Source organism: Myotis lucifugus, unplaced genomic scaffold, assembly GCF_000147115.1.
Source record: "Myotis lucifugus unplaced genomic scaffold, Myoluc2.0 scaffold_138, whole genome shotgun sequence".
NCBI classification, from domain to species: domain Eukaryota; kingdom Metazoa; phylum Chordata; class Mammalia; order Chiroptera; family Vespertilionidae; genus Myotis; species Myotis lucifugus.
Window position 1 is genome coordinate 3127013 of NW_005871186.1, and position 27696 is coordinate 3154708.

General features: G+C 36.0%; 2 protein-coding genes across 2 annotated transcripts; both read left to right on the top strand.

Moving 5' to 3' along the window:
• The first annotated feature begins 5575 nt into the window (after positions 1 to 5575).
• LOC102416886 (olfactory receptor 52N4) lies at positions 5576 to 6550 on the top strand. Its single transcript, XM_006094642.1, has one exon. It carries the CDS (start codon positions 5576 to 5578, stop codon positions 6548 to 6550), a length of 975 nt encoding a protein of 324 aa, XP_006094704.1.
• A 12425-nt stretch (positions 6551 to 18975) lies between these two features.
• LOC102417200 (olfactory receptor 52N4-like) lies at positions 18976 to 19957 on the top strand. Its single transcript, XM_006094643.1, has one exon. It carries the CDS (start codon positions 18983 to 18985, stop codon positions 19955 to 19957), a length of 975 nt encoding a protein of 324 aa, XP_006094705.1. The 5' UTR covers positions 18976 to 18982.
• The last annotated feature ends 7739 nt before the right edge of the window (positions 19958 to 27696 follow it).

Genomic DNA, 27696 nt, shown 5'->3' on the forward strand with positions numbered 1-27696 from the left:
CCTTATAAAGAGAAATAATATAAGCAAACTCATCCAACACCTTGGTTAAATGACAAGGAGCCAACAAGTCTCAGCAAATTGTCATGCAACTATTGGAATGAAAGAAGGGGATCTCTAATACATAATAGGATTTCATTTTTAGGAAATAATCTGATAAAAATGTCATATAAGTTTTACATACATGTTTATTTATTATAATGTTTCTTTTAGAGGGATATGTAAGTATAAGAATATGTTTAAATGAATCAAATTCATCTATAAAATACTTTTATTTAATTCTAGTAACACTGTTTTGGAATTACATAAGTTTAAATGAAAATACCAGTCTATGTTGTAATATGTTATGATCATTTTTTGTTAATACACGTATGATAAATATATATCAATACATTTACATATGTGTGTTTTTAATTAAGATAAAGATATACCAGAAGTTTCCTCTAAGTTGTAGAATTATGAATATTTTTTAGTAACCTTTAAAAGGATTAGCCAAGAAAACATATATACAGAACACATAGACACAGACAATAGTGTGGTGAGAGCCAGAGGGAAAGAGGGGTGAGGCCCATGTGGAGGTGGGCAGAGCATGGTAAAATAGGGGTGGCAAAGACTTAACATGGAGTTCTGGGCACAAGATGACTCTGCAGATGATGTTTTATTAAGTTGTACACTTGAAAACTGCATGGTTTTGCAAATCAATGTCATTCCAATAAATTCAATAAAATAAAATACCTATTATTCCAAATTATTTAATATATGTTGGTATTATTTTTATCTATTTTAAATAGGTAAAAAATTAGAATCAGTTACTTTCTACAATTATTGTTGTCATCATGATTATTATTTTAAGCTTTACATATTCATCTAATTTTTTCCATCTAATTTTTTAAATAATGTGGAAATACAATAAGCCTAAACTTTTAATGTCTTTCTTTTCTAGCCTAAACTTTTGATGTCTTTCATAACATTCATCATTTTCCTTCCTTGAAAGTAAGCCTTTTAAATCAGGGGTCATATTTACATATTTCCTAGACTATCTTGGAGAGTAGAAAAATCTCAATAAGCATTAATTAAATAGAGAAATGAAACATTACATATGTTTTTAAAATAAAAAATGAATCAATGTGTGAATTTAAAATATTTCCTATTAAATGCGTTTGATCTATTTTTTCACAGAGCAGTGGGAAAAATATAAATTTGTGATAAATATTAAATCCTAGTTTTATTGAAAATAACTGTGCTCATTTTCATTCTTTACCTTCCCATATATACATGCTAACACACAAACATACACTCACATGCACTTATTCATTTAAATATGTATCATTTTGGGGGCATTAATAGTGGAAAGTTCTCTTTTTTTTTTCCCATAGAGATTAGCTTGATCCCCACATCAACACCTGTATCTATGATACTTTAAAATATCCCCTGGGACACATAACACACATTTTTATTTAAAGGCTCAGTTCAATATTAAAGAAAACAAGGAAATCAGAGGTTGGCAGCTACACATGCACATTTATTCTACAAATGTGATTATTTTGACCAAGATCCTGAACACCTGGACCAGATTGCATTCAACTCACTGTTTTGCTATCCAGAAACTAAGGTATGTAAGGCATACAAAAGAGAGGTTAGTTGCCACATATTTTTTTCAGCAGTAAGATAAAATGGAGAGGGGATTTGAATGTACACCAATTGCTTATTATTTTTCAGAAATAAATCTTTTATTTCATTCACACAATTTGAAGGCAGACATGTGTAAAATTGAGTGTTCCTAGAAAACATGTGCTTTCCAAAATATGGCAATAAATGCAGTCTAATATCATACTGATCATGACTGTCTGTGTTCTTTCTTTATCTAAATAGGAATCTTTATTTCAGTAGCGGAAGAAATCATGACAAGGAGAAATAGGAGAATAGAAAATAGCTCTTGACTATTAGAGGAATCTTCAGATTACTTTTGCTTCTTACCTGTCCCTAACTTATTCCTCAAAATTATAGTGTAGTCTCCCTTGATTATTTTCCGGAGAGACTGAGCTATAACTCTAAGGTTGTAAGGCATGAGGAGAGGTCCTTGAAGAGCATGCTTACTAACATGTTCAGCCTGTGTTTACTTTCTATTTCCAAATCAAATTACCTTTGGAAAATCTGAGCTGTGCTCTCTTGGTGTCACTTTATGCTGTAGAATTTTCCTTATACTCTAACAGATGATGATTTTGATGATTATAAAATAGTCAATTTTATTAATGAAGGGTAGAATGACCATTTCTTCTGATGGGATACAGAATTTATTTAGGGACACTCAATTGCTTCCTATGATGTTAATTTTTGTAAGCAAGCCAAAATCACTGTTGGTCTGAGAATACACAAAATTTTAATTTTAACTTAATTCAATATGTCACTTTTATGGTAGCATTTTTGTGTCCTGTTTTCAAATATTTGCCTATTCCAAATATCAAAGAGGATGTGTGTTTTGCATTTTACCTTTAACTCAATATTTTTCTAAAATTGTTTTTGTGAATGATATGATTTAGAGAACAAAATATGTTTCTTTTTCTTTCACATATATTCATTGACTCAGTAATACTTATTGAAAATAACATTTTTTCCTCCACAATCTGCAGTGTTCCCTTTGTCATAAATTAAACGTTTTAATGTGTGCATCAATATTTGGTCTCTGGACCCTACATTTCTTGCAAAAGCATTTTATGCATAGTTAAGAGGATGGGCAATCTGTTTTTTAAGGAAGTCACATAAATTTTCCATATGCTTATTTTAAGAGTTGGAAAAATGTGGTTAAGACCCATATATTTCATTAAGATACTACTTTTTTTGAACTCCTGATCTTAGATAATTTGAGAGGCCAAAAAACCCTCAAAGATGTTAAGTCAATTAAAAAATCAGTAATCAAATTTAGGTGTTCTAACAAATTGGTGGCATTTCCACCACATTATTTGAAAATGCTTTTATGGAAAATCAGATACACCATTTTCTGTTTCTGGTAACTGTAGGAGTATTGGAAAGGTGTTTAATGGAAGCCAATTGGGTTGCTTGGGAAATTTGGTCATGGAGTTCCTTTCATGCTAGTGGGCAGAAAACTTACATAAAATTTCTTGTTGCTGTGCTATCTAAAGGATTATCTGCCGCTCTAATCCGCCTGTATTTCCCATGAATTCTTATTTTGCTACCTGTTGGGCAGAGACTACAATATCTCAGTGTTTTTCCCTTCCCTTTTTTTACCCTCACTGCTGCGGGTGGGAGTGGGGATGGAGGATATTTTCCTTGAGAGTAGAAAGAGGATTCTGACTTCACTGCTTAACACACTTGTTAAGCACCATAGAGTTAATTTATGACTCTGTGGACTCTTGTGAATTATTTATTCTCTATTACCAAGAAATTTTCTATTATTTGATAATTACAAGATTCTTTATGATCTAGCTCCTGGCCAAATGTTTAGCTTATGACTTTCCCCCACCACACCAGTGAATTCTCACAGACTTGATTGTTTTGATTTTCATATTTTTACATGTTGATCCTTCTCCCTGGAAATCCTTATACAGATGCGTATCCTTACAATTTGTCTTTTTTTCAAAATAGATATCAAACACTTTTTCTTTAACATAGTCAATAGTCTAGTGCTCATTTAGTGTCTTGCACAAACTTCTGTTTTAGTTCTTGTTACATTTACTATGATTGTTTGTATATATCTTGATCTCTTCACTAAATTCTGAGCTCCTTAAAAGATAAAAATGTGTCTAGTCTTAAATGATGAAAATGTGTCCCCATATTGTCACATAAATATTTCTGAGAAATAAAGAGACTAATAAAAGAATGAGATGCCTTTTCTTCACCCCAAATATTTAGTTAACTTGAAAGTAAGATTTTGGTGTCAGTGCAGAATTTGGGATTAATTAATTTTTCTTTTGGATGAGAAATAAATTTACTGTGTGGTTAGAAGTAAAAATATAAAATTACATTTCTATTGACTCCCACTAGAACCCAATTAAAATAGTTTCCATTGTTAAAGTTATAAAAATGTAAATCCAAAAGGTCAGAGAGAACAAGTGAGAAAATAATAAAAATTGAAGATGTCAACATATATTAAATTATAAATATTACAGGAGAAACTAGCCTAATTGAAGCAAAATATGTTGATCTTGTTAATAGGATATAATAATACCATGCAACTTTTTTGTTTTTATATTTGCTACAGACACTAGATGATCTCAGAGAGCAATGCCTGAAGATAAACAAAAAGATTGCTTACAAGACAGAAGGAAAGAAATAATTTGTTACTACTGATAGATTTATTATCTGAAGCAATGTTAGCTGCTTTCAGTTATTATTATACATTTTTTTCTGAATAAAAGTATAAAAAGCATTTCTATAAATCCATCAAGATAAGGTATAATGAAAAAGGAGGTCTGAAAAGTGAGAAGACTGCCCTATGTGATTTGGTTCAGCAGATAGCCATCAGCCTGTGGACTGAAGGGTCCCAGGTTCAATTCTGATCAAGGGCACATGACCAGGTTGGTGGGCTCAATCCCCAGTGTGGGGCGCACAGGAGGCAGCCAATCAATGATTCTCTCTCATCATTGATGTTTCTATTTCTCTCTCTTCCTCTCTGAAGCCAATAAAAATATATATTAAAAAATATAAAGACTCTTTAAACAATAACAACATGATTTTTAAAAAGTGAGAAGACTGAATAAAAAATTTTACTGAATTGTGAAACACCAAGCCCAATAGAAGAATAAATAATTCAATATTTCAAATACTTAAAACAGTACCTTAGTAATCAAAAATAATTATCAGCCATTAATTATCAATAAGAATAAAGTTGAAATCATCTGTTGGGTCATTGATAAGGGGATGAAAAAATCTTTTTCAAGGACATAGCAATAGAGAGGTGTATACAGTTATTAATAGTTAAATAAGGTATCCTAACAAAGATTCCTTTCTAGAAGTCATAACAGAATTATACTTTGTTGTTGTTGTTGTTGTTAATCCTCACTGGAAGATATTTTTTCTGTTCAATTTTTTAGAAACTGTGGAAGGGAGTGGGGAAGGCGAAGAGACAGAAACATCGATGTTGACCTGACACATTGCTTGGTTGCTTCCCACTAGCGCCCGGACCTGGGCAAGAAATCAAATCTGCAACCACATGCATTCCCTTGACTGGAAATAGAATCCATGAGCCTTTGGTGCACAGGTCACATTATAACCACCGAGATACACTGGCCCGGACCAGAGATACACTTTAATATAACTATCTGAGGACGAGAAACTCTCCTTTTTAGAGATTGAAGAAAAATTATTGCCTGTGATGAGAACTTGGATTACCTGATAAAAATTGGTTGAATGAACAGAAGAATTGATCAACAAATGAGCAACAAATAAAAAAAAAAGGTACTCCCTGGCACTAAGAAAATATGGTTGTGTGATCATTAAAATGCACTAGAAAATTTTAAAACATGTGGTGAAAGGGACATAGTAACCATAAATTATATTTTCTCTTTTCTTTTTCTTACTCTAGAAAAAAAACCCACATAAATTTTAAGCCTAATTGATTATGCTAATGCTAAATAAAACAGACCTGCACCCAGCCTCATTTATTCTTAATGGAATCCCAGGACTTGAAGACATACAAATATGGATTTCCTTCCCATTCTGCTCAATGTATGTTGTGGCTATGGTGGGGAACTGTGGGCTCCTCTACCTCATCCGCTATGAAGACTCACTGCACAAGCCCATGTACTATTTCTTGGCCATGCTTTCCCTTACTGACCTTGTCATGTGCTCTAGTACAATCCCTAAAGCCCTCTGCATCTTTTGGTTTCATCTCAAGAAAATTAGCTTTGATGAATGCCTGGTCCAGATGTTTTTCATCCACACCTTCACTGGACTGGAGTCTGGGGTGCTTATGCTTATGGCCTTGGACCGCTTCATAGCCATCTGTTACCCTCTGCGCTATTCAACTATCCTCACCAATCCTGTCATTGCAAAGGTTGGGCTTGTTACTTTCTTGAGAGGGGTATTGCTTATTATTCCTTTTACTTTCCTCACCAAGCGCCTTCCCTACTGCAGAGGCAATATAATATACCACACTTACTGTGACCACATGTCTGTAGCCAAGTTATCCTGTGGCAATGTCAAGATCAATGCCATCTATGGTCTGATGGTTGCCCTTCTGATTGGAGGTTTTGACATCCTATGCATTACAATTTCCTACACCATGATCCTCCGGGCTGTGGTCAGCCTCTCCTCAACAGATGCTCAACAGAAGGCCTTCAGTACATGCACTGCCCACATCTGTGCCATTGTTTTCTCCTACAGTCCAGCTTTCTTTTCCTTCTTTTCCCACCGCTTCGGGGGTCATACAATCCCTCCATCTTGCCACATCATTATGGCCAATATTTATGTGCTCCTACCTCCCACTATGAATCCTGTTGTCTATGGGGTGAAAACCAAGCAGATACGAGATTGTATCATTAGGATCCTTTCAGGTTCTAAAGATATCAAATCTCATAGCATATGGAAAAGATAATTTCCAGGAGAGAAAAGGGCTCCTATTTAGACAGGAGCCGATAAAATATTTTGAGAAGTACTACTTTGACCATGGAAATGAAGCATGTTGAATGGTGTATTTCTAAATACATCTTGAGAATTTCAGCATCACTGGCCAGCCCGCCAACCCTCCTGTGAATTATTTTTGTTTCTCACTCCATTGAAATATTAGTCTAATAATTAACTCACATTCCTTGGACAAACTTAATTTATTCATTAATTATTAAAAACTAGAGGCCCGGTTCACGAAATTCATGCACAGGTAGAGCCCCTAAGCCTGGCCAGCGATCAGGGCTGATGGGGCCTTCAGCTGCTGGCTGGTGCCTTCCTTCTGGCTGCCAGCCAGGGCCTCCCTTTGTTCCATGCCGCCCCCTGGTGGTCAGTGCACATCATAGCAAGCTCCTGAAGGGATGCTTTGCATATTAGCCTTTTATATATATAGATAAACAAAGTGGAAGGAGATGATTCTGTTTCCAAATAGTGATTATAATTTACAGACTGAGAGACAGTTGTTACTTTCCTCTGGAAAATATTGGCTATATATTTTTAATCAGTATCAACATACCTTTTTACAATGACTTCTTTCTGAAAGAGAAACAAGCAAGACTCCTATGAAGTTACTAACATAATCAGTTTGAAATCTCTGAGTATCTTACTATTATTAGGCTGAATATGCCTACCCTTTCCTGATCAGGCACATTATTTTCCTGCAAACTAATTTGATATTCAATTTCCTTCAAGAGGGCCTTTGAAAGCATATAATCTGGAGGGTGAGGTAAATAGATCTCTTCACCAAATGTAAAAACTATTATATATATAAAACCATGAGTGGGGACTTGTTTCAAAATTGACTTGTTTCATCTTATCTCCACTTGTGAATTTAATAAATGAAATTAAATGACTTTCTAATATGTAAGATTCTTCTAAATTAATAAAAAAAGTGAGAGATTAAAGGAAATGGCACTTTTACATTAATGTCTTAGGATCTAAACCAATTACATAAGAAGTATAGTATAAACTGATTTTTATTTGTATCTTTCTCTGTCAAACATAAAATAGCACATATTGTCTCTCCCCAATTCAGTTAGTTATCCTCAACAAATTTTATTTAATTATTTAATTAGTCTTTACTTACTATCTCACATCTTGAATCCTACAAATAACCTCACCCCCTAATATATAATTACTTTCTATGTGTTACCCTATTTCTGTGTTCACCATAAACTCAAAATTTCTAAAGTAAGAATTGGTTCCTAAACTTATTTCTGTGCATGGAGGACAGGGAGAGATAAAAAGAAGAGGCAGACGATTCAATAATGGTAAGATAGCATGTTTAGTAAACAGGAGAACTTATATACAAGGCTTATCTTGGGTGGCTGAAAGACAAATAGATCTCCATACCCTCCCACCAGAATTTTAAAAGTTACATAGAGGCCTTAACTGGGTTCAGTCACATATAATATCTAGATGGTCTCAACAAAGCGCTGCTCTCCCAAGGTTGTGTCCTTGAAAATGGCTCTTGCTCTGGGAATGGTCAGCAGAATGTACATTCCAAGGGCTGGGGAGTTGGTGAAGAGTCTTTGATTGCCCAGATCCAGATCCAGGGTCAACTGGTGGTCATGTTCTCCTGATAACCTCCTTCAGCAACAAGTTGTCAAAAATCTCTCCTTTACTTTTTCAACTTGATGTCACTCTTATCCTATTTTGTCTTTCTGTGCTCCTGCCCATCTGTGAACTTCCATGTTCACAGATTAAATAGGCCCTTTTCTGGGCTCATCTAAAATAGGCCCTTTTCTGGGCTCATCTAACACTACCTCTCAAGAATATCTAACTGCAATTCTGTTATCCATATCTTGAAACATTTTTGTTTTTTTAACTTCAGATTTTTTTATTATTATTTTTTTAAAATGTTGCATTTTATTTGATTGATTGATTGATTTTAGAGAGGGCGAGATAGAACCATCCATGATAAGAGAGAACCATGGATTGGCTGCCTCCTGCACGCCCCCTACTTGGGATCAAACTCGCATGTGCCCTGACCGGGAATCGAACCTGTGACCTCCTGGTTCATAGGTCGATGCTCAACCACTGAGCCACACCGGCCGGGCCACTTCAGGTATTTTAAAATGATTTTCTTCACTCCTGCTTAATAGAAACACATACAAAAGGCCAAAAGGTACATGAAAAGATGTTCAACACCACTAATCATCAAGGAAATGAAAATTAAAATCACAATGAGATATCACCTCACATACTGTTACAATGGAAATTATAAAGAAAATTTTATAACACACAAATAGTTGTTGGCGAGAAAGTAGAGGCATTGGTGCTCTTGTGCACTGTCAATAAAAATGGAAAATTGTGCAACTAAAATGGAAAACAGTATGGATGTTCCTCAAAAAATTAAAAATATAGTTACCAATAATCCCACATCAAGTATTTACCCAAAAGAATTAAAAGCAGGATATCAATGAGATATATGTATTCATGTTCATTGCAGCCTCATTCACAATATCCAAAATGTAAAAGCAACCTAAATGTCTATGGATGGTTGAATCAGTAAAGAAATGTGGTATATACAAACAGTGGAATGTTACTCAGGTATAAAAGTAAGAAATTATGTCATATGCTACATTATATATGGACCTTGAGGATATCATGCTAAATCAAATAAGCCAGTCACAGAAGGACAAATGCTATATGATTTCACTAATATGAGGTATTTAATGTAATCAAACTCAAAGAAGCAAAAAGTAGAATGGTGGTTACCCTTATCCTATACAATAAAAGCCTATTATGCTAAGTGTCTGATCATCCTGTTGGCTGTTCAACCAATCAAAGAGTAATATGCTAATGATATTCTAAGGTGACTCAACTGTTCGCTATGATGTGCACTAATCACCAGGGGGCAGACACTTCAACCAGTACGTTAGCTTGCTGCTGGGGTCTGGCCAACTGGGACTGAGCAAGATGGTCTGGACACACTCTGGAGCCCTCCTGCAGTCCCTCCCGAGCTGGCCAACTTCCTGCGTCCCTCCCTGGCCCCAATCGTGCACTGGTGGGGTCCCTCTGCCTGGCCTGTACCCTCTTGCAATCCAGGATCCCTTGGGGGATGTCAGAGAGCCAGTTTCAGCCCGATCCCACAGGCCAGGCCAAGGGACCCCACAAATTCTAGTATATTATAATATACTAGAGGCCCGGTGCACAAAAACTTGTGCACTCCGGGGGCTCCCTCAGCCCGGCCTATGCCCTCTTGCAGTCTGGAACCCCTGGGAGGATGTCCACCTGCTGGCTTAGGTCCGCTCCCTGGGGGATAGGGCCCAAGTTGGTAGTCAGACATCCCTCTGGCAGCCCGGCAGCCCTTGGGGGATGTCCACTTACCAGCAGGGAGCAGGCCTAAGCTGCAGTTGGACATCCTTAGTGCTGCTGAGGAGGCAGGAGAGGCTCCCACCACCACCGCTGTGCTGGCAGCCATCAGCCTGGCTTGTGGCTGAGCAGAGCTCCCCCTCTGGGAGCACACTGACCTCCAGGGGACAGCTCCTGCATTGAGCATCTGTCCCCTGGTGGTGAGTGTGTGTGTCATAGTGACCAGTCATTCCCAGTCGTTCTGTTGTTTAAGGTCAATTTGCATATTACCCTTTTATTATATAGGATAGAGGCCTGGTGCATGGGTTGGGGCCAGTTGGTTTGCCCTGAAAGGTGTCCAGAGCAGGGTAGGGGTCCCGCTGGGTTCCTGGCCAGCCTGGGTGAGGGGCTGATGGGTGTTTGCAGGCTGGTCATACCCCCTTCAGGGTGGGGGTCCCCACTGGGGTGTCTGGCCAGCCTGGGTGAGGGGCTGAGGGCCATTTTCAGGCTGGCCAAGCCCCCTGGTGACAGAAGCTCCCAGCCTCTCCTTTTTCTTTTTTTTTTTTTATTCTGGGATTTATTTACCTTCTATAATTGAAACTTTGTAGCCTTGAGTGGAGCTCAGAGCCAGCCAGGGCAGGTGGGAAGCTTGGCTTCCTCCATCACCAGGGGCAACCCAAGGCTCCTGCTCGCTCCAGCTCTGTGGCCACGGCCAGCTGAAAGCAGGTATCTGGGGTTTATTTGTCTTCTATAATTGAAACTTTGTTGCCTTGAGTGGAGCTCAGAGCTGGCCGTGGAAGGCAGGAAGCTTGGCTTCCTCCATCACTGGGGCAACCAAGCCTCCTGCTTGCTCCAGCTTCGTGGCTGCCAGCCACCATCTTGGTTGGGTTAATTTGCGTATAGTTGCTCTGATTGGCTGGTGGGCTTGGCTTAAGGCATAACGAAGGTATGGTCAATTTGCATGTTTGTCTTTTATTAGTGTAGACTGGAGGCCCGTTGCACAAGGAAATTAGTGCAATAGGCCTTCCTTCCCCGGCTGCTGGCACTGGTTTTCCTCCAGCACCCAGGACTCAGGCCTTTGGTCCAGCCACAGTGGAGAAGCCAAGCCTCTTCAGTCTTCACTTCGCGCCTGTGTATGCAAATTAACCGCCATCTTTGTTGGGTTAATTTGCATAGTCACTCTGATTGGCTGGTGGGTGTAGTGGAGTGACACCAATTTGTATGTTTCTCTTTTATTAGTGTAGATATTTTAACAATGTATATTAAAATAATATAAGTATTATTATATTTAATAAAACTATACATTACCCTTGAAAAAAATTTAAAGTCAATTAAATAGAGAGACATACAGCTTTCAGATATCAATTCTCCCCAACTGATACACAAATGTAATGCAATTCTATAAAAATTCCAGCAATATTTTTTGTTGACATAGACAATGTTCTTCTAAAATGTATTTGGAGCATCAAAAGAACTACAATAGCTTAAACAATGAAAATACATAATAAAATGAGGAAACAGTCTTTATAATCTCAAGACATATAGCTACAGCAATCAATACTATGGTATTGGCAGAGGGTAGGCACGCAAATCAATGGAACAGAAAAGAGTATCTAAAAATAGACCCCCACAAATATGCTCAAGTAATTTTTTGCAAATACATTAATGCATTTCAATAAAGAAAATGTAGCCTTAAAACAAAACAAGAATGCTGGAATGATTGGCCATTCATAGCAAACAAAAACAAACTCTTGACATAAATCTCTTGTTTATACCTTATATAAAAATTAACTCAATTGGGAGTTCCATTTTGACCCAGTAATTCCACTTCTGGGAATATATCCCAAGAAATCAGAAACACCAATCAGGAAGCATATATGCACCCCTATGTTCATAGTAGAACAATTTACAATTGCTAAGATATGGAAAGAGACTAAGTGCCCATCAGCAGATGAGTGGATTAAAAACTGTGCTACATCTACACGATGGAATACTATGCTGCTATAAAAAAGAAAGAACTCTTACCATTTACAACAGCATAGATGGACCTGGAGAGCATTATGCTAAGTGAAATAAGCCAGTCAGAGAAAGATAAAAATCACATGGTCTCACTCATTTGTGGAATATAATGAACAACATAAACTGATGAACAAAAATAGATCCAGAGACATAGAAGCATAAAACAGACCATCAAACCTCATAGGGAAGGCAGGGGAGGATGGCAGAGAGGGCGGGGGGAAAGAGATCAACCAAAGGACTTGTATCCATTCATATGAGCATGACCAATGGACACAGACAATAGGGGATGGGGGCATGTGCTGTGGGGTGGGAGTGGGCCAGGAGAGGTCAATGGGAGAAAACGGAGACATGTAAAACTTTCAACAATAAAGGATTTATTTTTTAAAAATCACAAAAAAAGACAATTAAAAAATTAACTCAAAATAATAGATTATGAATTTAAATATAAAATTTAAAGCTTTAAAAAATTTAGAAAAACAATGGGATAAATCTTTAGAATCTAGCATGAGGCAGAGTTTTTAGACTTGATACCAAAACACAATTCATAAAAATAAAGAGAAATTAAATTTTAAACTACATAAAAAGCTTTTGCTCTATAGAAGACCCTGTTAAGAAGATGAAAAGACAAACTACAGACTGAGAAAAGTTATTCACAAGACACACACACAAACACACACACCAACAAAAAAAATCCAACAAGAAAATGGACAAAAAATATGAAAAGTCATTTTACTGATAAGGACATACAAAAATACAAATTAAAATAGAAATAAATATCACTATGTAACCATGACAATGGATAAAATAAAACCTAGTAACAACATGAAATTCTGGCAAGGATGTGGAGAAATTGAATCAATGGTGGGAATATAAAATGATACAGCCACACTGGAAAATGTTTTGCCAATTTCTTAAAGACACAAACCTGAATTACCATACAATTTAGTAGTTACACTTCCAACCATTTATCCTAGAAAAATGAATACTTATGTTTACACAAAACCAGTAAACAGTGGGTGGCATGAATAAAAATGGAAAACTAAGGATATTAAAAAGTTATTCCTAATAAAAGTAATGGATGAACTTAGAGGAAAAAACCTATCAGAGTCAACTTTCTCATAACTCTAATATTAACTAAAAGCTTGCAGCAATTAGGGAAATGTTAAATAAAAAATAGCTGAGATCAACCAAAGAACTTGTATGCATATATGCATAACCCAAGGATACAGACAATAGGGTGGTGAAGGCTTGTGGAGGGAAAGGGGACATATATAATACTTTTAACAATAAAGATTGTTTAAAAATAAGTAAACAAACTTCCACCAAATTCATCTTAAAAATAAATAAAAATAAAAAATAGCTGAGTGCATAAATGAGTGGGATCATGTGGTATTTTTCTTTCACTGACTGGCTTATTTCACGTAGCATAATGTTTTCCAGTTCCATCCATGCTGTTGCAGATGGTAAGAATTCCTTCTTTTTTACAGCAGCATAGTATTCCATTGTGTAGATGTACCACAGTTTTCTAATCCATTCATCTCACTCATTTATGGATAATAAACACCATTATAAACTGATGAACAAAAATAGATACAGAGGCAGAGCTGCCTTGAACAGACTGTCAAACTACAGTGGGAAGGCGGGGGAGGGTTGGGGGTGCAGGGTGGTAAGAAATCAACCGAAGGACTTGTATGCATGCATATAAGCATAACCAATGGACACAAGACACTGGGGGGTAGGGGAGGCCGGGGGAATGTCAAGGGGGGGGAAAAAAGGAGACATATGTAATACTCTTTGTAATACTTTAAGCAATAAAACAAAGTTAAAAAAATAAAATGTAGGTTTGGTGCCACACCCACAAAAAAATAGCTGAGTCTCAGTAAGAGAGTTTTATGGCATTTTAAAAAATTATACAAAAGTCACAACATAAAACTGACCATTTAAATCATTTTAAATGTACAAATCAGTGGCTTTTAGTACATTCACAAAGCTGTGCAACTATCAGCACTATTTAATCCCATTACATCTTAACCATTTCCCTTTAAAAAAGCCCATAGACAACAGTATAGCAAAGTCCTGGGGCCAGGGGCAGAGGTGGGCTAGAAGAGGTCAATGGGGAAAAAAAGGGGGCATATGTAATATTTCAACAATAAAGATTTTTATTTTTAAAACTCATACATTTTAAGTCACTTCCTCCCCCCAGCCCTTGGCAACCACAGATTTACTTTCTGTCCTATGGGTTTGTCTATTCTTAACATTTCATATAAATGGAATAATTCAATACCTAGCATGAAGTTTTCAAAATTATGTTATTTGATCCTTTTTCATAGTTCTTAACCTGACTTGGGAGGTACTAAGGTACTCAATAATGTTATTTAATTAGAGACATGAAAAAAACAACAAGCCAAATAGAAGAAATGGATGGATGTGTGAATGACTGAAACATTCTGTACTTAATTGTTCTAACCATGTGTCCAACAAGACCGTACATAGAAAGACACAATACTTTGCAATAAATATTGAAATCACCCATTTTTGTTAAAATCAGTTTGGCAAATCCTTCCCATTAAATACATGTCCACACATACATATAGATGCATGCATATGAAACAATTCACTTATATCAGGTATTATAATATAGCAGTAAAAATGGAAAACTTTTGTCCTTTTTCCTCCTCCTGTAGGGGTTAGTTTGATTGCCGTGCAAGCACCTGTGTCTCTAATGTTTTGAAGTATCCCCATTGGAATAATAACAGACATTTCTCTTAAATACCCAGTTCAATTGGACAGGTTTCATGGGATTTGATGCTGAGGACTATGCATATACATATATTGTACAATCATGATGTTTTTGACCAAGAACCTGAACACCTGAACCAGATACGCAGAAACTAAGGTATTAAAGGATATATAAAAGTGGAACTCCTAACACTATATTTTTAGGCAGAAAGATGAAGTGGAGAGAGGTTGTGAATGCATATGAATTGTTTATGATAGTCTCAGCAATACTTATTTGAGTCAATTCACCATATGTAAAGGCAGAAGTGTAAGGGTTGTGAAGTTAGAAAATGCTTATTTCCCCAATGCTCAGATTACAATTTAGTTTCACTGTTCATTGTGATTATGAATATCTATGTTATTTCCCTAGCCAAATGGGAATCATTGGTTCTGTTGTGGGGGACGTCAGGTATAAATCACCCCCATGACAAGAAGAAATGGGAGAATAGCTAGAGAATAACTCTCAATCATGCTTAAAACACCCTTGGTTTTTACATGCCTTCCCTTGTTTCTCAGAATGAAAGTCTAATTTTTTTTTTTGTTCATTGCTAGAGAGAGTTAAGGCTGTATTTCAATCATTATACTTTTTAGATTACTTTTTAAGATTTTTAAATTTGATTTTTTGTTAAATTTATTGGCATGGCATTGGTTAATAAAATTATGTAGGTTTCACATGTACAATTCCATGACACATCATCTGTATATTGCATTGTCTGCCCACCATTCAATCACTTTAGAGAACAACACTGGCCTCGAAGGACCCACTGTCATATAAAGAAATCATGGGGTGTTTTTTTGTTTGTTTGCTTGGTTGTGTTTTTTTTTATAAGACCCTGGGATTTAAAGATTGAGACAATATGGTAATCATTTTTAATAGCACTTCATCAAGGCTTTCTTTTATTTTTCTCAAAAGTAATATTGATCTAACTTTTTCTTGCTTTTATTTCTGCATTGTCTGAAATTAATCTTTTCTCCCCAGAATTTTGGATATGTTTTTGTTCTTTTATTATGTTTTTGCTAATCAAAAAAAAATCTTTTTGCATACTTTGTGTTGTCTTCTTTCTGATACACCCTTTAAAAATATATATACAGATTTTTTTAAAAAAAAACCACTCTTAATTAATACCAATTTCTAGTATAGTTTAAATAATTGGTTCTCACCTAGCTGGTTTGGCTCAGTGGATAAAGAGTCAGCCTGCCAACCAAAGGGTCCTGGGTTCAATGCGAGTCAAGGGCAAGTACCACAGTTGCCGGCTCCTCTCTGGCCCAGGCCCTGGTTGGTGCTTGTGCAGGAGGCAATCAATCAATGTGTTTCTCTCACACCAATGTTTCTCTCTGTCTTTCCCTTTCTATTCCACTCTCTCTAAAAATCAATGGAAAAATATCTGCAGGTGAGGAATAATAATAATAATAATAATAATAATTGATTCTTACTTTACAAACGAGTATATTTATTTTTGTTAATGCATCCCCCCCCCCCCTGCCCCAGGATTTTGTTTTCTCTATTTCATGATTTATTTTGTAATTTATGATTTCTAGTGTTTTGTGAAGTAGTCATTGGGTTGTTTTTCTTCTGGTGGCTCCTTTGTGCTTTCTAGGTAATAATATTTAGACTACAGCATTCATTTAATAATTACTAAAATCAATTAGTAATTATTAAAGTCAATAAACTATAATTTATTAATTCATTAAGCTGTTTGTTTATTCAAAATATGTAATGACATCTAATGTGTATTATCTTGCTATATGGTGCAGATCTAAAATACAATCTGTCCTAATATAAGGGTTTTATTAAATTGTGGATGATTCAAGAATATAATGATTTTTATGATACCATGATGCTTAAATAGTAAAAGAAATTGATTCCATCACCAAATCTATCCCTTAATTATAAGCCTGGTACTTTGCAAATTACATTATGTTAAGAGGCTTTAGAAGTTGGCTCTCTAACCTGTCCAGAGAGTTGAGTCTTCTGGAATATGTTATACTAGAAGATATTTGAGGGGACAGAAAAAGGACAGAAGATTGAAAATAATAAAGCTAAAAATATAACAGCTTCAGTAGGAAACAGCAACAAGAGAAAGCAACCCATTTTGATCTGTCAAACACCTGAGCATGCTTCCAGTTTAAGAACAATTGGCCATTCCTCTTAGAAACTTTTCCAGACATGCATCAAAATTTATTTAGTTGTCATTTACTTCTGCTCTAAGATTTTTTGATGATATAAAAAGAGATCTTTGAAGAGTACTATATGAACATGTTCATTCTAGGTTGCTTTACTATTTCCAAAATATTGTCTTTTACAGTATTTAACCTGCCATCCTGAGGTATAAATACATAAAGATAACACATAGATATAGGTAAATATCTGTTTCATCCACTATCTTAAACAGTGTAAACTATCTTCTTATGATGAGTGGAAGTGTATTCTGGGAAAAAAACTTTAACTAATTCTGTAAATGTGTATATATCAGGTGAATTCATAAAAGATGAAAGGTTTGAATCCAATACTATAATTTAAATGTGAGATCCTCAGTCCCTTCTACTATTTAACTTTACAAATTGAATTGAATATTCTTTATTTTTAAACCCTATAAGACTTTATCATTTTTGTTTTACAACATTTTTTATTTGCTAAATATAATGGTTATGTGTATTTACAAAAAAGCTATGAAAATAAATAATTGAACTTAGATAATATAGAACTAATACATGAAGCATAAAATATTATTTACTGCATATTATTATTGCCAATATATTATTATATACTTGATACAAAATTATATATTATAAAAATATCTTATAATTATATAGAACATATGCAAGTATATGTAAATATATAATGTTATTAATATATTATTTTGTCAGATTCACAAGATTCAGACAAAAATATGATCTTGGAAATTTGCAATATTAGACAACTAAAATATGCCAACATATTTGAAAGATATAATTTAGAATTCTTTTTAGGAAACTGGGTAAAAAATAGACATGTAATATAAAACATTTTTTAAAAGAGAAATACAAAATAAGCCCAGATGATCCATTATCTGACTATAAGTAATTGTAAAATAATGAGGAAGAAATTATCAAAAGTTAGAAAGAAGGTGGGGTGGGGGCGGGCAGAAGCTGGGTAGAGGTGGGCAAAGAGGTTGGGGAATGGGGAAATCTGTAATAGTGTCAACAATAAAAATAAAGGTAAAAGAAAAAATAAAAGTTAATGTAAAAACATTTCCAAAATCAAAGGTTATAGATTTCTAAACCCAATAAGCTCAGTAAGTGCATACTCAGTAAGTGTTCCCCCCAAAATGTATACACACACTTTGAATGATTATAAAGGCAGTGTTTATTAAAATACATTTTGTTTTCAAAATTAAGCTATCAACTGTAAAAATATGTATACATATTTTTGGGACACCCTGTATGTACATATATCATCACCATAATTACCATTAAATTTGAAAGCAGGGAAATATTAAAATGTTCTTAAATATTTTAGAGTAAAAAACACAAATTAATGAAGAAAAGTAATGGATAATAGTTTTTGTAAAAAGTTTTAAAATCAGAATGGTGCCCTTAATATCTATACATGAAGCTAGGAGATTGACAATATATTTGAAATTCAGATGATTTTTGTTCACTTAATTATAAAGTGCAGATTAATAAAAATACTTCCTGGGCTTGTAGTGAGGATTAGGTGAGTTAATATTTATAAAATTTTAGGCTGTACCTGGTACATAGTAAAGCAGCATAAATATAAACTATTATTAAGAATAGTAACAATAAAACCTTACCCTAATATCTGCTGTGTCACTGGTGAGGTAATTCATGAGCTTCACCTTAACAAAATACCCAAAGGTAGATTTTAGTAGTAATAAATATTTTTAAAAGATATAATAACAAATGTCAATCAGAAAAATCATAACATAATTACACTAGATTATAAATTTATGAGAATTGTATCTATGTTTTTTGTTCTAAAACAATGTAGACACAATAGCTTTGCTAGAACCTGTCCCATAGTAGATGCTCAATACATATTTGTTGAATGGATTGATAAATTCATGAATTAACAAACAAGACTTACTATGTTTAAATAATTTTCTTGCATTGAAAGACATTGGTTCTTTGATATAAAATGCAATATCTAACAGAGGTGGAAGGGGAGAGAGACCACAACTAAGATTTCTTCTCTATTTTTCCAAATCTAGGATGGTCAAAAATGAAACTAAAACCCTACAAGCTTATTACTAGTTATACCAACATAATCATGATAATTCTGAACCAAACATATGTGACACCGGCCTCATTTATTCTTAATGGTATCCCAGGACTGGAGCACATGCACCTCTGGATTTCCATCCCTTTCTGCACAATGTATGTTGTGGCCATGGTAGGGAATTGTGGGCTCCTCTACCTCATCCGCTATGAGGAATCCCTGCACAGGTCCATGTACTACTTTTTGGCTATGCTTTCCTTAACTGACCTTGTCATGTGCTCTAGTACAATCCCTAAAGCCCTCTGCATCTTCTGGTTTCATCTCAAGGAAATCAGCTTTGATGAATGCCTTGTCCAGATGTTTTTCATCCACACCTTCACAGGAATGGAGTCTGGGGTGCTCATGCTTATGGCCCTGGATCGTTATGTGGCCATTTGCTACCCTCTGCGCTACTCAACTATTCTCACCAATTCTGTCATTACAAAGATTGGGTTTGCTACTTTCCTGAGAGCAGTGCTGCTCATCATTCCCTTGGTTTTCCTCACCAAAAGATTACCCTTTTGCAGAGGCAACATAATACACCATACCTACTGTGACCAGCTATCTGTAGCCAAGTTATCCTGTGGAAATATCAAGGCCAATGTTATCTATGGTTTGATGGCTGCTTTCCTGATTGGGGGCTTTGACATCCTGTGCATCACCATCTCTTACACCATGATCCTCCAGGCAGTGGTCAGCCTCTCCTCAGCAGATGCTCGACAGAAGGCCTTCAGCACCTGCACTGCCCACATCTGTGCCATTGTTTTCTCCTACAGTCCAGCTTTCTTCTGTTTCTTTTTTAATCGCTTTGGGAGTCACAAAATCCCTCCATCTTGCCACATCATTGTAGCCAATATTTATCTGCTCTTGCCTCTCACCATGAACCCTATTGTCTATGGGGTGAAAACCAAGCAGATACGAGACTGCGTTGTAAGAATCTTTTCAGGTTCTAAGGATACCAAATCTCAGCACATGAAAGGGATATAGTTCATGGAAGAGATGAAAAGGGATGGCAACAAGGGAAATAATATTCTGTTGGCTGTTTAGTTAAGTTCTAATGATGTCTTTTTAAGAGTATGATTTTGTCATGACATTATAAAGAGCTGAGTGGGGCATTAATGTCTTCAGAATTCCTAGATCACTGGCATGGCCTCCCACACTCTACCTTTTTACCTCCTCTTGCTTTTTGAGGACCACTCTCATCATTAACCCAAGTTCCCATGAACAAAAGAATAATGGGAGCTGGGTAAATTATCAAAGGAAATAAATAGTCAGAAAGAGAAAATCTGTTGCTAGATGCCAGTTTGTCTTGTTTTTCAAATAGTGATTGAAATTTTTTGTTTGAAAGATAGGTGCTGCTTTTCTTTGGGAAATATGTGCTGTTTTTCTCATTGTTACCACAATTTCTCTATTTTCTCAATATTATCTTCCTGATGAAGCGCTAGTAAATACACCATGAGATAATTATTCTAATGAGATTTCAGCCTCTGGATTATAATTTGAAAATAAATTAGTCATTTGACTATATCTCCTCTATCAAACTGCTAAATGACCAAAGGAATTTGTGTAAATAGTAATTATATTAAAGAGAAGTAATATAGTAAGCAAAAACAAATGGATAAATACTATACCATACATAAAAAAAGAAGGATCTCTTACCCTTTGAGACAGCACAGAGGGACCTGGAGAGTATTATGCCAAACGAAATAAGCCGGTCAGAGAAAGACAAGTATCACATGATCTCACTCATATGTGGAATCAAATGAACAAAATAAACTAATGAACAAAATAGATCCAGAGATATAAAAACATGGAACAGACTGTTGAATCTCACACGGAAGGCAGGGGAGGGTGGATGGGTGGGAAGAGATCAACCAAAGAACTTGTATGCATATATGCATAACTCATGGACACAGATAATAGGGTGATGAAGGCCTGGGGTGGGGGACAAGATGGGCTAGAAGACTTCAATGGGGAAAAGAGGGAACATCTGTAATGCTTTCAACAATCTTTTCTTTTTATCTTGACGTTTCTAAATTATGTTTGACTATTGAAGAGAAATGTATAACTCTGTTGACATGGTTCTACATTTATATTGAAGAAATATTTAAAGTAATTACAAATGAGAAAGGGTAAAAAAATAAAAAGGGAGATAAGGTTTTCATACTTCACTTGAACTTGTAAAATGATGGCATCAGGAGACTGTGATAAGTTACGTATGTGAATACAGAATATAGAGTAACCACTAAGGATTCTATGCAGCCATGGCTGGTTTGGCTCAGTGGATAGAGTGTCAACTTGTGGACTGAAGGGTTCAATTCTGGTCAAGGGCACATACTTGGGTTGCAGGCTCCTCCCAGGTCCTGACCCTGGTCAGGACTTGTGCAGGAGGCAACCAATCAATGTATTTCACTCACATCGATATTTCTCTCTGTCTTTCCCTCTCTTTTCCATTCTCCCTAAAAATCAATGGAAAAATATCCTCAAGTGAGGATTAAAAAAAAAGATTCTATGCAAAGAGATACACTGTAAAATATAAATAAATCAAAATGAACTTCTAAAATATGCTCAGGACCTACAAGATGGCAGAAAAATAGAAAACGGAGACAAGTAGAAAGCAAAACATAAAATGTCAGACTTCAGCGCAAACATACCAATAATTTCTTAAATATAAATAGTCTAAATGCACCAATTAAAATAGATTAGTAGAGTGAATTAAAAACGTGACTCACCCTGGCCAGTGTGGCTCAGTTGGTTGCAATGTCATCCTGTACACCAAAAGATCATGGGTTTGCTTACGGTCAGGGCATATAACCAGGTTGCAGGTTATGTGCCCTGACCATAACCGGTTAGGGTGCATATGGGAGGCAACTGATCAATTTTTCTCTCTCATATCGATGTTTTCTCTCTATCTCTCCCCCCTCCCTCCTTTCCTCTCTATATAAAATTGATAAAAGTCCTCAGGTGAGAATTTAAAAAAAGTGACAACTATATAATGTCTACAAAAAGCTTATCCTATGTAATAAAAGCATAATATGCTAAGTGTCTGGCCAATTGACCAATCGCTATGATCGCACTGACCATCAGGGGGCAGATGCTCCGACCAGTAGCTTAGCTTGCTGCTGGGGTTTGGCCAATTGTGACTGGGCGAGACAGCCCTGATTGGCCCTGATTGCCAGCTAGGCTGAGGGATCCCACCCATGCATGAATTCGTGCACCAGGCCTTTAGTATCAAATATAATTATATAACTAGGTTGAAAGTAGAATATATTTAAAATGTTATGCAGCCCTAATGGGTTTGGCTCAGTGGATAGAGTGTTGGCCTGTGGACTCAAGTGTCCCAGGATCGATTCTGGTCAGGGCTATGTGCCTTGGTTGTGGGCACATCCCCAGTTAGGGGGTGTGCAGGAGGCAGCTGATCGATGTTTCTCTCTCATCGATGTTTCTAACTCTCTATCCCTCTCCCTTCCTCTCTGTAAAAAAAATCAATAAAATATATTTAAAAAATAAAATAAAATGTTATGCAAATATTAATCAAAGGATAAGAGGACTAGTTATATTAATAATACACAAAGCAGCCTGGCCTGTGTTGCTCAGTGGTTTAGCATGGACCCATGAACCAAGAGGTCACTGGTTCAATTCCTGATCAGAGCACATGCCCAAGTGGTGGGCTCAATCCCCAGTGTGGGGTGTGCAGGAGGTAGCCAATCAATGATTCTTCCAATGCAGATCTGCCAAACTCTTTTTCACAGCGATTTCACTATTTTACATTCCCCCAGTAAAGTGTGAGGGCCACATTTTATTCAAATCTTTGCTGACATTTTTTATATTTTGTTTTTGTTTTTAAAATATCATACCCAACCCACACCAAGACACATCATAATTATGATGACAGATGTTCATGACAAAGAGAGAATCTTAAAGGTTGCAAGGGAGAGACAGAAAGTTACGTACAAGGGATCTCCCATTAAATTATCTAATGATTTCTCAACAGAAACACATCAGGCCAGAAAAGAATGGACAGAAATTTACAAAGTGATTCAAAGCAAGGGACTGAATCCAAGAATACTCTACTCAGCAGGGCTATCATTGAAAATTGAAGGGGAAATAAGAAGCTTCACAGACAAAAAAAGGCTAAGGGAGTTTATCACCACCAAGCCAGCAATGCAAGAAATGCCAAAGGGACTGGTGTAAAAAGAAGAAATAAAAAGGTAAGAAGGAACACAGGCACAAAACATAAAAAATGGCTACAAAAAAGTACCTATCAATAATAACTTTAAGTGTAAATGGACTAAATGCTCCAATCAAAAGACATGGAGTGGCTGAATGGATAAAAAAAAACATGACCCATACATCTGCTGTCTACAAGAGACCCACCTCAGAACAGGGAACTCACACAGACTGAAAGTGAAGAGATGGAAAAATATATTTCAGGCAAATGGAAATGAAAAAAAGCTGGGGTAGCAATACTTATATCTGACAAAATAGACCTCAAAGCGAAGGCCACAAGAAAAGATAAGGAAGGCCACTTCATAATAATAAAGGGATCGATACAACAAGAGGATATAACCCTGATAAACATATATGCACCCAATGCAGGGGCACCCAAAAATCATAAAAAAAAAATCCTGGAAGATATCAAAGGAGAGATCAACAACAATACAATCATAGTAGGGGACTTTAATACACCACTGACATCACAGGATAAATCCTTTAGACAAAAAATCAGCAAAGAAACAACAATCCTAAATGACTCACTAGATCAGATGGACTTAATTGACATCTTCAGAACATTTCACCCCAAAGCCACAAAATATACATTCTTCTCAAGTGCACATGGGACATTTTCAAAAATAGACCACATATTGCGTCACAAGCAAAGTCTCTCCAAATTCAAGAAGATTGAAATCATATCAAGCATCTCCTCAGACCATAATGGCGTAATATTAGAAATAAACTATAATAAAAACAATCTAAATATCATAACCATTGTAGTGAGTGTGTTATTTATTTGTATTTCCCTAATGACTAATAATGTAGGTCATATTTTCATGTACTTATTGACCATTTAGTTATATCATTTGGAAAAATGACTATTCAATTACTTTGTAATTTAAATTGAGATATTTCTATTTTTATTGCTTAGTTGTAAGAGTCTTTCTACATTTTGGAAACTAGACTCTTATCAGATATGTAATCTGCAAATATTTTCTCTTATTATATGAATTATCTTTTTTGATATTATTTTTAATGGATAAAAGTTGTGTGATTTTTTTATTTTTATGAAGTCCGATTCATTTTGCCTTTGGTGCTCATGAATTTGATTTTATATCTAATATAATCATTACCAACTCTAAGAGTCATGAAAATTTATCTCTATGTATTTTATAATTTTGGCTCTTATATTTAGGCATTTGACCCATTGCTAGTTCATTTTTATATATGTTGTGTTAAGAGTCCAAATTTATTTATATTGTAGCTATCCTGTTATTCCAGAACTTTGCTGGAGAGAATTCTTTCCTCATTAAATGGCCTTGGAACTAAAGCAAAACATAACTTGACCATAGATGTATGACTTTATTTCTGTACTTTTAATTCTAGTTCATAAATGTCTTTCCTATAACATTACCACACTCTTTTGATTACTGTGGTTTTGTAATAAGTTTCAAAATCAGAAAGTGTGGGTCATGCAATTTTGTTCTTCTTTTTCAAGATTGTGTTAACAATTAAGAGTTCCTTGCAATTTCATATAAATTTGTGAATCTGGATTTTCAGTTGTGGAAAGGATCTATCAGAATTTTGGTAGAAATGTCATTGAATCTATGGATAGCTTTCAATAATATTGCCATCTTAATAAGTCTTCCAATTCATGAACATTGGAAGTCTTTCTATTTATTTATTTCTCTATATATTTTTTATCTTTTTCATTTTACACCAACATGGTTGCTTTCTCTCTTTCTTCCTTCCTTCCTTCCTTCCTTCCTTCCTTCCTTCCTTCCTTCCTTCCTTCCTTCCTTCCTTCCTTTCTTTCTTTCTTTCTTTCTTTCTTTCTTTCTTTCTTTCTTTCTTTCTTTCTTTCTTTTTAATCTTTATTGTTGAAAGTATTACATATGTCCTTTTTATCCACCCACTCACTGATCTCTTCTATCCCCCATGCATCTGCCCATTTTTTAATTGGATTGTTTGTCTTCCTTAAGTTGTATGAGTTCCTTATATATTTTGGATGTTAATCCTTTGTCAGATGTATCTTTGGCAAATATGTTCTCCCATACAGTGGGCTCCCTTTTCATTGTATTGATGGTTTCTTTTGTTATGCAGTAGCTTTTTAGTTTGATGTAGACCAATTTGTTTATTTTCTCTTGTTTTCCTTGCCCTAGGAGATGTATCAGCAAACACTGGTATAAGAGATGTCTGAGATTTTTCAGATAGGAAGTTTTTCCATTTAGATTGGTGTTCTTTTATTTATTTTTAATATTTTTTAATTATCAGTGAACAAGTCTTGTACTTTCTTAGTAGAATTTATTATTTTTTTCTTTTTTCTCCCTTTATTGATTAAGGTATTACAAATGTGTCCTTATCCCCCCATTGCCCTCCCACACCCCCAGTCCTGCCCTCACCCTCACCTCTTGTTGTCTGCATCCTTTGGTTAGAATTTATTCTTAACTATTTTATTATTTTGATATTATTATAAAAATAAATTTGTTTCTGATATTCTTCTGAGGATTTTCCATTGCTGGTATATAGAAATACACTGATTTTTATGCATTGATCTAGTATCCAAATTTTTTGCTAAATTTGTGTATTAGCTCTAATAGTATTTTTGTGGATTCTTTAAGATTTTCTTTATATAAAATATACCTCTGCTTATGGATATATTTTTACTTCATCCTTTTTTGATTTAGATATATTTGTTGCCTAATTGCCCTGGCTAGAGCCAACTTTCTGCCAATCTCTGCCTTTTAATTGGAGACATAAGTCCTCTTACAATTAATATAGTTACTCAATGAAAGGACTGACTTCTACCATTTTGCTATTGTTTTTCCTAATATGCCTTATATCGATTTTAATTGGCAAAACTTTGAATAGACATTTTCCAAGGAAGATATACAAAAAACAACAAGCATAGGAAAAGATGCTCAACATCATTAGGCAAATGCAAATCAATACCATAATAAGAGACCAATTCACTCACTAGAATGGATATAATGATTTTTTAAAATGGGAAATAACAAGTACTAATGAGGTTAGTAGAAGCCTGGTATATACAGTTGCCACTGTGGAAAAAGAATGGCAATTTCTCGAAGTTATGGATACGCCCAGCCAGTATTACTCAGTGGCTGAGTGTCAACCTATAAACCAGGAGGTCGCGTTTTGATTCTTGGACAGGGTACACACCTGGGTTGCAGGATCAATCCCCAATAGGGGCATGCAGGAGGCAACCGATAAAGGATTCTTTCTCATAATTAATGTTTCTATCTCTTTCTTCCTCTCCCTTCCTCTCTGAAATTAATAAAAAACATATTTTTAAAAAGTTATGCCTATAATTACCATATGGTCCAGCAGTTCAACTTCTAAGTATATAACCAACATAATTTAAAAGAACTGTTAAAATAAAAACTTCTACACAAATATTACAGTAGTAATGTTAGCCACTGAATGAATTAACAAAATGAAGTTTATCCATAAGTAGATTATTATCCATCAGTTGTCTCCTATATGTTTCCTACTGGGGATCCAGCTCCCAACTTGGGCATGTGCCCTGATCATGATTTGAACTGGTGACCCTTTGGTGCATGGGATGATGCTTAACCAACTGAGCCACACCAGCCAGGCCAAACTTCAATTTTTAAAAACTCAATGAGGTTTAAAATTGTGATAAAAGTATTCATTACATACATATGTATTATATTGTGTTCTGTAAGTTTAAAAAGTCCAACATATGTAAGAATAAAAAAGCAATTAAATTAATTATATAAATACATATGAAGAACTTTTATTCAATCATAATACTTAGCAATCCTTATTAGAATTAGCTAATTATGTAATGCTAATTGAAACTAGCCAAATTTTTGCTTTAATATGGTATGAATAAGGCTTTTCTCAAAACCATATATTGCTACTGTGTGTGTATAAAGACATACACTAGCTAGATACATATGTATATCCTAGAGGCCCAGTGCACGAATTTGTGCACAGGTGGGGTCCAGCCAGCCTGGCCCCAATTGGGGTGGATCGGGCTGGGCTTGTCAGGAGGAGGAGACAGCGGGAGGCTGGCAAGCTGGCCTGCCCTGATCAGGGCCTGATCAGGGCCAGGCCAGCTGGGGGGAGGGGCCGAAGGTAATTGGCTGGCATGCCCCGCCCCTGATTGGGGGTGGGGATGGCTGTGGGGAGGGGCTATGGGTGGTGGGCCAGCTGGCTCTGCCCCTTAATGGGGTGGGGGGCAAATTGGGGTAGGGGTCGTGGGAGGTTGGCTGGCCAGCCCACCCCCAACTGGTGTGGCGGAGCAGATCAGGAGTGTAGCTGGCTGCGGGAGGGGCTGTGGCCCAATGGGGTGGTGGGGGCCCATCAGGGGTGGGACCAGCCAGGGGGAAGGGCCGCAGGAGGTCGCCGGCCAGCCCACCCCCTATTGGGGTGGGGGGTCGATTTGGGGTGGGGCTTGCCCAGGGGGGAGGGGCTTGCAGGCTGATCAGGGTGGGGGCAGGCTGATTAGGGGTGGGGCCAGCCAG

Bases quoted from the DNA above. Each gene is read 5' to 3' on its own strand.
- LOC102416886 (XM_006094642.1), top strand. From the start codon at position 5,576: ATGCTAATGCTAAATAAAACAGACCTGCACCCAGCCTCATTTATTCTT.
- LOC102417200 (XM_006094643.1), top strand. From the start codon at position 18,983: ATGATAATTCTGAACCAAACATATGTGACACCGGCCTCATTTATTCTT.